This window comes from Cebus imitator, unplaced genomic scaffold (genome assembly GCF_001604975.1).
Source record: "Cebus imitator isolate Cc_AM_T3 unplaced genomic scaffold, Cebus_imitator-1.0 Scaffold204, whole genome shotgun sequence".
Lineage (NCBI taxonomy): Eukaryota > Metazoa > Chordata > Mammalia > Primates > Cebidae > Cebus > Cebus imitator.
The window spans coordinates 2,658,689-2,670,151 of record NW_016107519.1 but is presented as its reverse complement, the minus strand read 5'-3'; the positions used below and the strand labels follow the sequence as shown (position 1 = coordinate 2,670,151).

General features: G+C 48.9%; 1 protein-coding gene across 2 annotated transcripts in view; it reads right to left on the bottom strand.

Moving 5' to 3' along the window:
• Positions 1–333: 333 nt before the first annotated feature.
• Positions 334–11,463, bottom strand: part of CRYL1 (crystallin lambda 1) — a 127,296-nt gene continuing 116,166 nt past the window's right edge. The window contains exons 6-8 of one of the 2 annotated variants that reach the window (XM_017548197.2): positions 8,083–8,188; positions 1,577–1,683; positions 334–897 (exon numbers count right to left, since the gene is read on the bottom strand). In XM_017548197.2, coding sequence (XP_017403686.1) covers positions 784–897; positions 1,577–1,683; positions 8,083–8,188 — 327 coding nt within the window. In that variant the 3' untranslated portion in view covers positions 334–783. Of the gene's footprint in view, positions 898–1,576; positions 1,806–8,082; positions 8,189–11,463 lie in introns of both variants that reach the window. The other variant, XM_017548198.2, reaches the window with a different exon arrangement.

The window sequence follows — 11,463 nt, the reverse complement described above, 5'->3', positions numbered from 1 at the left end:
TGGAAAATACCACATCAAAGGCAATAACAGAATGTTAGATCAAACAGGTACATTAGCGTAGAACTTTGGTGCCTTTAATTTGCCACAGACATTGGGTGTCCAAGGGCTGGGGGGTCAGTGGTGTTTCCCAAACGTCATCTGACCACAGAGCCTCAGGGCACTGTGGACCCTACCCTAGAAAGTGCCCACATTGCTGGATTTATGCTGAGTGATGGATGAAGAGCCTGAAACAAAGTATCCGCTAATGACTTATTCGTCAGGGTCACCCTAAAATATGCCGGTCACCAGGATCAAATTCTGTGTTTCTCAGAAAAGATCAGAAGAAAAAAGACGTCTTTAAGGAATCAAAAACTTTTATTCAGAATAGGCATTAGCAAAATGAAGGCAGGCGCCTCATAAATGCAGGGCCATAGAGTACTCATTAGAAAATAATTACGAAAATATTTTGTCAAGTATTAACATGAAACTCTAATCACTGGTGGTAAAATATAGTCATATGTAATCACACTGAAAAGAAAAGGTGAAAATCTCTGAGTTATCTGCCCAGGTGGCAGGAAATCCACAGCCCAAGAACCCAAGTGCTACTGTGCCCCCAGGCCCAGGGCTATGATCCAAAGTGACAGGCAGACCACTGGGCTGGATCACCACACTCGGCTGCATGCAAGAGAGCCAGCTCAGAATCCCCGTGGGCTGCTCCTTGTGTCGCAGTGGGCTGATTAAGAGCTTCCAATGTTCCCAAATAGGGCCTCCAATGACAGGAGTGGCAGCTGCATTATGAGAAATTCACTGGGGCTGCACCTGGCTCTTCAACTTGGCGAGTCTCATGAGGCACTCGTCCCTCCACTGCCTCCTGGCAGCTAAGTGCTCTGGGTCATCAGGGACCTTCAAGCACATTCCCTGTGAGAAGGAGAAGAAAAAAAAGAACCATAAAGAGGAAATAATTTACCGGGAGTGTGATTATTGCTCGTTTATGCAAATTGCATAGAAACTGCTTTCAAAGACAAAAGCAGCAAACCCTCAATGAACAGCAGCTTTTCAAATCTTGGAAAGCCTCAGTCCCTCAGAGACAAGTCACAATGAGCTACCAGTTCACTGCTCACCCTGCCCTCAAGGTGTCCTGGTGACACAGTGGAAGCAGGAGCCAAGTCGGGAATGAGGAACCACCAAGATTGAGTGCCAAATTTCAGCTACAGGCCAGGCATGGTGGCTCAAGCCTTTAATCCCAGCACTTTGAGAGGCTGAGGCAGGTGGACCATGAGGTTAAGAGATCAAGACCATCCTGGCCAACATGGCAAAACTCTGTCTCTACTAAAAATACAAAAATTAGCCAGGCATGGTGGTGCACGCCTGTAGTCTCACCTACTTGGGATGCTGAGGAAGGAAAATCGCTTGAATCTGGGAGATGGAGGCTGTAGTGAGCCGAGATCGTGCCACTGCACTCCATCCTGGCAACAGAGTGAGACTCCGGCTCAAAAAAAAAAGATTCCAGCTATAGATGCAGGCTCACCAACTGCAGAGGTGAGGGCAGTAAGTGCTGCAGGGGGCTAGCATGCTTCTCTGTGGTGAGTCTACATACCTGGTTAACCTTCTCAGCCGTGGCCCTGGAAAACTCTGGAATGGGTCCAAACGTCTTTAGGACACGTTTGATGCTTTCACTGTATCTGTCGCAGTAGCTTAACATACCTGGAATTGCATGAAGACAAGGATCCACAATCTCAGAAAAAAACATTCTTAATTATACTCAAACTCAGAAATGCGTTCAGAGAGTTTCACCCTGGGGTCAGATAAGCTACACTCTTCCCTCCCTGTGAAGACAAAACAGAGCTGAGGAATGTGTGTGGGCCTGCTGGCTCCTGGGTGTTCGAATGTCAAAAAGTGCCAGGCCTGGCCAGGTGGGCGTGGTGGCTCACACCTGTCATCCCAGCACTTTGGGAGTCTGAGGTGGGTAGATCACCTGAGTTTGGGAGTTCGGATCCCGCCAAGCCAACATAGTGAAACCCTGTCTCTACCAAAAATACATAGAAATCAGCCAGGTGTGTTGGCGGGCACCTGTAATTTCAGCTACTCTGGAGGTTGAGGCAGGAGAATCACTTGAACCGGGGAGGCAGAGGTCGCAGTGAGCCAAGATCTTGCCACGGCACTCCAGCCTGGGCAACAGAGTAGGACTCCATCTCAAAAAAAGAAGTGCTGGGCCCCTCAGGCCTGACACATCACCTCCGCGGGTGCATCTCACAGACACTCCAGCTGGCCTGCGTGGACACACTGATTTGTTGGTTATTACAGTAAGTCTTATTGTCAACAAAAGTGTCTCCTCCAACCATGGGTCTATGAGGTTACTTGTGTACAAGGCTTCAATGCATTTTCCAAGAATTAAAGATGTCGGAGTTCAAGTAAACCCCTCATTTATTTCACTGTTAGGCCACAGATCTCAGCACTGTATTAGGTACGGCCAAGGCTGCAGGTACTTGAACACCGGTGGGAGAGCTCACGCTGGCATGCGGCTTGCTGGTTGGGGTGGACGGAGCCAGGTGCTCAGCTGCACCAGCCCCCAGGCACGCTCCCCACACTCCTGCTGCTCCCCAGCCTTGGGGAGCCATGATTTCTCAGATTCTAAGGAGAGAGCCCTGGGACTTTGGTGAAGAGACGCAGGAAGAGGCTTATCCTGGAGGGAGAGGGCGGGAGCGGCCCGGGCTAGGATGACTGCGTGAGAATGGGGCGCGCCCAGGGGCAAGCGAGGGCCAGCCACGCCGCACACCCGGCCTCAGCCTGCCCTGACCCGCAGACCCCTCCCTGCTGCTGGGAGGAGACTGGGGTGGGTGCCGGCCTGTTCTTAGCAAGTCAAGTCAGAGGCCAGGCCCGGGATCCTGGAAGAGAAGGAGGCGTTTCTAGTCCTGGGAGCTGTGGAGGACACAGGCTGGGCCACTGCTGCGCCCTGGATCCGTTTCCCACATCTTGCAAGCCCTTAAAGGCTCAGTAGCTGGTCAGTCTGCCTAAAACGTAACACCGGGACAAAGGAAGTCGCAAAAAGTGCAGACCCTGCCCCAGCTCAGCGCCCCTCTCCCCACAAAAACTAGATGATTAACTTAAAATATGAACCATCAGTGTTAGATGCCCTCACAAAAAAAAAAAAAAAAAAAAAGCAAACTTCATCTTTGAGGTTTAGTTCTGATTGACCTATGCCGATGTGAGGGCCCAAATTCATTGGGTGGCAATTTATTTGCTTCAAATAGTTCTCTCTCAGTGTGTTAAAATCTCCCCAAAAATGGTTTTGACGGTAAAAAGTTCAAACGTACCAACTTCTCTGACATTAGCACCTGCAATTAACTGGTGGGTACTCTCTTTATAAAAGAAGGGGTTTCGTCTCATTTAACCTAAGTGTTAATTTGGCAGTGCAGAATTCTGGAAGGCTCCTGAGCTGTCCAGCGCTGGATAGGTACTGTAGATGGCTTAGCATTTCTGGAGAACGGAAAACAACCTATACATTGATTTCATTTAGGAAATTATTTACTTCACTTTTGCTAGCTGCTTGTTTATTAAAACGAAAGGAGACAAACATCTAGACAGAAATACAGTTTATTCCTTCCTTTTGGGGTGGCGGCAGAGACACAAGAATCAAGTTGGAAATATATCACATGAGAAGAAAATGGAAAGAGCTGCTGTGGCCGCGTGTCCCTCCCTTGCAGGGCAGGCAGACACCCTCCCGAGACCCCTCAGCAGCCAGTGCCTTCTCCTTCCCCATCACGGCAGCCACAGGCCATGGGTTCCCTTCACACAGCACCTGCTCTCTGGAACACGTCACATTGTCTGAGCAAGTGTTCATCTCCTCCTGTTCTGTGAAACCATTTGAATCTCCTAGGGACTTTCCAGAACTTTCTTTTCTTTACTGTTTTTGTGAAGTTTGAAAGGGACATTTATTTCCTCAAAATAGAATAAAATATGCTGGAATTTATGACAGTGCCATTCATAATTTTCCCCATTTTTATTCAGGAAACCCTTTAAAATGTCAATTTTACTGATTAAAAAAACTTTTTGTAAGATGCTCGTGGGATGAAGAGCCCCACTGTCTGTGACGAAGTTCAGGTGCCTACACCACGTGCTCACCATGAGGCGGGTGGGGCCTCCAGGTGCTCCGAGGGCAGGAGTTCACGGTGACTGAGACTCACGACCTGCATCTGCCTGATTATTTACGACCATGTCCCAGTAAACTTATGACTGTGACTGTTATTTGCAACTCTTCCCCTTCCATTTTAGAGAGGTATCATTTATTTTCAACAATCATTTTGGCTTCTCTACACCATGAGAGGGGAATTGGGTGGAAATTACTCTAAAATACCAATTTCTTTGGAAATAGGAAGAACATAACACAGCCCACTTCACTTTTTTGTGCCCCTGGTCTGCCCTTCCGCACTGATTCTATCTAATCCAGCCTCCTCTGTGGTTTTTCTTCTATGCTTCCAGGCCCTCTGTCCTTTTGAGTTCTAAATCTTCCAAAAACTGTTGTAGAGTCTGGCGTTTTAGAAGATTCTGAACCTAATTTCTTAAGAGATGCTTATGCAGAAAAAGAAAACAAAGTAGAAAAAAGAATTGATTCTCATGAGATTGGTTGGAGCTTAACTTGTTGCTTTCTAACTTGGGGACCTTGGGCTGTGGGCCTCTGAGGGACAGCGGGTTTGAGTGCCCCAGGTGAGCAGGCAGTAATCCTTTCTGTTCCCATGGATGGAGCAGGCACCAGAGGAGGCCTTGACCCCAGCCCGAGGCCACAGCCACCGGGAGGGATTCCGGGCGTCAGCTCCTAGGAGAGCCCTGATTGCCACCCATACCTGAGAAGCGTGGTTTTCTTTCACACAGCTATGAGCCCACACCTATGTGAATTCACCAGCTTTTTAGAGACAGAGTTTCACAGAACTCATTAAGGAAGATCAAAAATGCCTCAAAGCACAGCACGACATTATCTCATTCTCCCTCTCAGGGTCAAATTCCCACCTGAGCGAGGACTTGCCCAGGGTAGGGGAGGCAGAACTGACCTGGGCCCCTCACCTCGCCTCACCAAGTCCCCGCCCATCAGCTCACCTGCCTCCACTGGCAAATAATCGCTTCCCATCAATGAACCAAACCCGCCACCCACCAGGTAGGCATCTCAATTTTTAAAAAGGCAAGTATCTACACAGGAGGGGACATCTGTGAGGCAAAATGGTAAAAAAAAAATCCACTTCCCCTGGAGGCAATTTCCACCCTGCCAGATTCTGAGATATCTTCATTTCAAGTGGAACAAAACACAGGAGGAGCCCAAACAACCCCGGGGAAAGGACAAAACGGTTCCTCTCTCTACTGACCTGCAAGTCGAAAGCTCAGCAAAGAAACGCACCCAGCGGGAAACTCTAGGTAGCTGGCTCCGAGGCTTCTCCACGCCACAGAAAAGAATCCTAATCTGTATTTATTCCTTGCTCATGCACTTGTGAATCTTTTAGGAAAAATTTTTAAAACTAAAAATAAAACAAACAAAAAAAAAACCTAGAAAAGTAGTAACTTAAAGAAACAAGACAAAATTCTGTTTGAATACTTTATTTATTTAGGATAAATAGTCCTTAATAAATGTCATAGTCAAACAGAATTTTGTAGCAATCCAGCCAAGAGCTTCCATCTGGTTCAATTGTCACACCACCCTGGGGAGGCAGTTACTGCTGTCCCCATTTCACAGACAGGGACACTGAGATGCACTGAACTTAAGTCACTTGCCCAGGGTTATACAGCCAGTAGAGAAAGGAGCTGGCCCGCTGGCTCCACAGGCCAGAACCACCATTCTGAGGGCACATCTGCCAGGGGTGTTGTTCGTGAAAGGAGCCAAAAGGCAATGGCGCGGTGGCCTCCTATTTCTCAGGAACTATTTCATTAGATTACAAATAAATCCTAAAATATTTGCACTAGTTCTAGATAACCGTAGCTTTTCAGGCTAATAACTACCCTTAACCTGAGATGCTGGCTTTATGAAAACAGTATCAGAAAAGAAGAAAAACACTCCCAACTCCAATCTTGATATGTTCTGGGTGACAGAGTGAAGAATGATGAACATTTCCATGGGTTCCCAGCCAGATCTTATAACTCCCAACTCTGGTCTTTGGAATGCTCTGAAGTTGAAAACTACATCCGTCCACCATTATCATAAAAAGCCAATTAGGTTTTCTTATCATATCTGCTTTGTCTGAAAAATTGTTACGGGCCTCCTTCCTGTCTGCCACTCTGTTTGATCCTTGAGTTTCTGGTTTCAGTGGCTTCTATTTGTTTGAAAGTCAAAGCTGTTCTCAGTTCTGTCCCTATCGATTTCTTATGATACCTCAATTATCTTATTTTTCTTAAGAAAAAAAGAAAAAGAAAAACACAGTGGTTATCAGGCAGTATCTAAATACATTTCAAATGCTTAAATATACTCACAAGTTTTGAGGTTCTGTTTGAAAAAACCATTTGAAATGATCTAAGACTTTATGTTAATGATACCACAAGACTCTTGTTTCATGGCATGAGGCCATCTTTCTCTATGTTGCCTTCCTCTGTTCAGTGGTTATATTTCCACAAAACTAACACGCAGGTGCTACAGGAGATTCCCCTCTTCCCTTTAGCTCCTCTCAGCTTGATTCTGATGAGGACGGAAGCAGGGAACACACGGCCCATCCACTTCAGAAATCATCTGTGCATCTGCTGTGTGCAGGAACATGCCTAGTAAAGCTGCCTTGAATTATTCATCGGACAGTATATTTCAACAACGACTGTGAAAATTGACTGAACTATTACCAAAATGTAATACTGACATTATAGAACTGAAGTCACGCAGACTGAGAGAGGTCGGCAACTCTTGACCTCTCTCTCTCACAGCGAGAGTATCCTCTCAACATCTAAGCCTCCGACAGGCAGGCAACCAGGTCTCCTGCTCAGCTCACCTACTTAAAGCACGGACCTTTCCTGGACATCAGCTCTCATTACTAGAGAGTTCTTCCTGCCATGTACTGAGCCCAAACCTGTCTGCCTGCCTGCCATTTCCAGTCTTTCACTCCACTTCCGCCCCCCAAAAGATACAGACCGAGAGACATACAAGAGACTCTGGTCGCCTTTTTCTAGATAAGACCCAGCTTCTCAGTATCCTTTGTTAAATGCAGACCATGGAGATGCATACCATATTTCTTTTCTCTTTCTACAAGTTTTCCATGTTAGTAATATTATTACTATAGTAATTATAGAAATTCATAACAACACAAACAAGCAAAAAGATACTAAAAGTTACTTATAATCTCAGCACCAAGAGACAGCTGGCAATGATAGCATCTAGGTCACATCTCTCTCCAGATTTTATACACAGTTTCTAAAATTTACTTTGTTTTAATTTGCTATAGGTTTTACTGGTTATCAAATGACATCTTCTTTTTGGATCAATTAAAATCTGGTTGACAGAGTTTCATTCTTGGAAGCTTCTCGTCCTTCTCAAGTCATCTTTCCTTTAGAGTTACCAGATCACAGATCCTGAGCTCAGACCTACTTCTGCACAAGCTTCTGGATGTGGCGTCCGGCCAATGTCTGGTCTGCCCTGCCCTGAAGCCCCTCCCCAGCTCCCAGCCTCTGGAATCCCTCACTGTAGGCTCCCTAGCCTTCTAGAAGAAAACCTTGCTCATATTTGGGCAGAAGATACATCCAGTAGAGTTCCCTGTGGGTTAAGTCAGCCCCCTGTATTTTCTTCTTGCCTCTATAAATAATTTCATCACCTTCCTTAAGAAACTACCACTTTCCCTTCTGCCAGGCTGGGTGACACGCAGCGAAGTCTCCATGGCATCACCCGCCTCTCTCCCTCTGAGCTCTCACCTGAGCACAATGCACCACACAGAGCCCTGAGGTGCACGGACTCCATGTGGATTTACATCTCAGTACACAGCGCTCCGCATCCCTGCCATGTCTGTGAATCACCAGGGCTGGCCATCATCTCCTATACATCCTACTGTCTCTACTCAGTTATAAGAAAAGGCAGCTAATGTGACTGTTTACAAAACCCATGACAACACTAAATAGAATGGAATTCCCATCCTGGCCCCAGATGCATACCTTCCGCATTGAGGTGCATGGTTTCCAGGGGTCCAATGAACGCATACCGCATGCCCAGCCCTTCTGACATGACGAGGTCCAGGTCGCTAGGAGACACGATTCCTTCCTACATGGAGAAAACGGGCGGCACATAGATGAGTTCTGTGGAAAGACAATTTCATGACCACCACTTCCATCCTAACTTCTTTAGAGCAGAAGCCCAAACTCTTCTCCAAAGCACTATACAGGGTAAGTACCCGTTTATCTAAAATGCTTATGAACAGAAGCGTTTTGGATGGCTGATATTTTTCAGATTTGGGGATATTAGCATACGCATAATGAGATATTTTGGGGATGGGACCCGAGTCTAGACATGAAATTTATGTTTCATATACACCTAGCATGAAGGTAATTTTACACAGTATTTTCAATAATTTTGTGCATGAAACAGTTTTTGTACACAAAAACATCAGAAAAGCAAAGGTATCACTACCTAATGTCAGTATGCAAAAAGTTTTGGATTTTGGGGAATTTTGGAATTTCTGATTAGGGATGCTCAACCTATGATAGTATTTTGATTGAATTTTGCATGACAAAAATATAATGTTATTATATGTTATAAAAGGCTCAGCATGTGCCTGTAATCCCAGCACTTTCAGAGGCCGATGTGGGCAGATCACCTGAGGTCAGGAGTTTTGGACCAGTCTGGCCAACATGGTGAAACCCCATTGCTATTAAAAATACAAAAAAATTAGCTGGTCATGGTGGTGTATGCCTGTAGTCCCAGCTACTCGGGAGACTGAGGCACAAGAAGTGCTTGAACCTGGGAGGTAGAGGTTGCAGTGAGCTGAGATCTCACCACCTCACTCCAGCCTGGGCATCAGAGTGAGACTGTCTCAAACTATGTATATATAAACATGTACACACACACACACACACATATATATATATATAGACACACGCACACACGTGTGTGTGTGCGTGTGTGTGTCTAAAAAGAGTTTTTTTGTGAAATGGTCAAACACCAATTCATCTTTTCCATCCCTGCAATCCGCTAGGGTTTGAAATCAATTCTTCTTGACCTCCCCTGCCTCCTCATCTCACCTCACAACCTACAGACCGCCTGCAGCTGCAGGGAGTAGGAGAGACTGAGGGCAAGGGGAGCTGAGGAGGGGCATGGCAAGAAAAGGGCAGGAAGGATTTTCTGATTGCTGCATAGGACCCTGGGGGAGTAAGATTAGAGCCATCAAAAGACTCGGGAAGGTGCTCTCCTGGCCTCACCTGCCTGCAAGTCAGGCCTTGTTCAGCTTTTAATGAGTCTGTAAAAAGTGATAGTATTTGATGAAATGCAGCTTAGAACCATGGGTTTGTTTGCCAAGGTGGGGCCGTAGAATCTTCCGCAGTGTAAATCGCAAAGCAAGAGGCAAGTTGTTATGTGTTGAGGTTAGATGTCTGATCAGCCACCTGTGTTCCTTGGCCGCAGGTGGCTTTGGGATGGAGGCAGATGGCTTTTGGGATGGAAGCGCAGATAATGATCTGCAGGCGCTGGCGCTCCACTGCCGTTCCCTCTGTCGAGGATGCCTCCCCCTTGGGCATCTCCACTGTCAGGAGGGCGGAGGGAGAGAAGCCGCCACCTTTTCCCCCACGCCTTCACGGCTCTGACTGGCAGCGATCCCACGGAATCCGCCGCCCCAGGTCTCATCTGAGTGCTGTCTTTCACCACAGCACTGTGGGACAGAGGCAGCGGTCCCTGCAGCCAGGCCGGGGCTGCGGCCTGCGAGGGCCCCTGATCTTGGGCGAGGCGGCCGCGCCCCTCCTATCGTGTCCTGGGCGACCCCACCTGCCCTCAGTTGAACCCCGTTTCCCTACCCCGGGGCACCTCCCTACGCCCGCACCCGGCCCCAGCCACGGCCCCGGGCCAGTGGTCCATCGGGCGTCTCCCTCCCCAGGGTTGTTTGGCCCTGAGGGCTCCGCGGGGACCCGGGCACAGCAGCCTGCGGGAAGGCGCCCTTTGCCCCGCGGAGGGCCTGGGGCGCCTGGGCTTGGTCTCGAGACTCCTGGGACTCCGAGGCAGCCCTAGGGGTCCCCAAGAAGAGAGAAAAGGGGTCCACAACCCTCGCCGTGCCCCGCAACCGGCTGTGGCAGGCGACACCCAGGTGCCTCGGGTCCACGTGCCGACTTAGACACCGCCCTGCGTCTGCAGACAGGGCGCTGGCGAGGCAGGAGCAGGGGACCCGCTAGAGCCACGCCATCCACGAGGGCGAGGGCCAGTCACTGTGACCCGCAGCCCCCTTTTAGAGAGCCACTTTCCATTTCCTTTTGTTTACACACATGGGACACAAACATATCGAGACTTAACAAGCCACAACCCACGTTCCGGAAGAATTACAAAGCGAACCTCCGCCTCGCCCACCGCAGCCTCCACCCGCTTCCGGAGGCCGGCGGCCTGACTCCTGCAGTAGCGGCTTTCCTGCCTCGGAGCCTGGCCGCCCGTGTTAACATTCCTCAGCAGCAGCGTTTGCCGCCCGCGCGTTTCTAATCTTCCTGTAAATGGAATCACTGATCGCGCGTTCTTGCGCAACTTGTCTCTCACCATCCTGTTTTTCAGATTCACTTGTGTCGAGTGTCTGTCTCCTTGATGCAGAGACATGAGTTTACTCGTCCACCCTGCGGCCATGAGCCTTTGGCTAGTCCGGGGCTCCAGTGAGCAGGGCAGTCGGGGACGCGCGCACAGGGCCCGGGCCAGGGCCGTGGTCCAGAGCATCCGTCTCCCCCTCGCCGCTGTACCCGGGCCTCCAGCACTGTGTGGAAGAGGTCCCGTCGAGCCTCAGCCTCGCCACGCTTGGCGCCCTCACGCTTGCGAAGTTCCGCTAATCTGGTAGGGTCTAATAGTATCTCACTGGGTTTCCTACGAGTTGTAAGTCACCCTACCACGTGGTCACTGGGCCTGCTAAGGACAGCGAATCAGTCTGTGCAGGTCACTGCAATGCTGAGGAGGGTCCCCTCCATTCACTCCCAATAGCGAAGCTGGAAAGGGTCGGGCGCATCATGGGGGTGGAGGTATCTACACAAGGCCCACGGAAACACTCGGAACCCTCAGGAATCCCTGGCAGCAGGTCTAGGGGCAGGAAGGGTGGCTCCCTACGCTCTCCAGGCTGCTAGAAGGCCTGGGCTGTGGCCCCTCGCACCCCCATGGGCTCTGGAATGCTGTGAAAGGCAGCCAAGCAGCCTGCAGAGTCTCCCTCATCCTTGGTGTCCTGGCCAACATTCCACACAGCCCCAAGTTTTCATTTTAGTATTCAAACTGGGAAGGCTGCAAATATGGAAGCCACCCTACACTTGCAGTGTTATTTGGCTTGGCTCTTTTAGAATCGTATTTAGTATTTTTAGAGCTGATTTTTT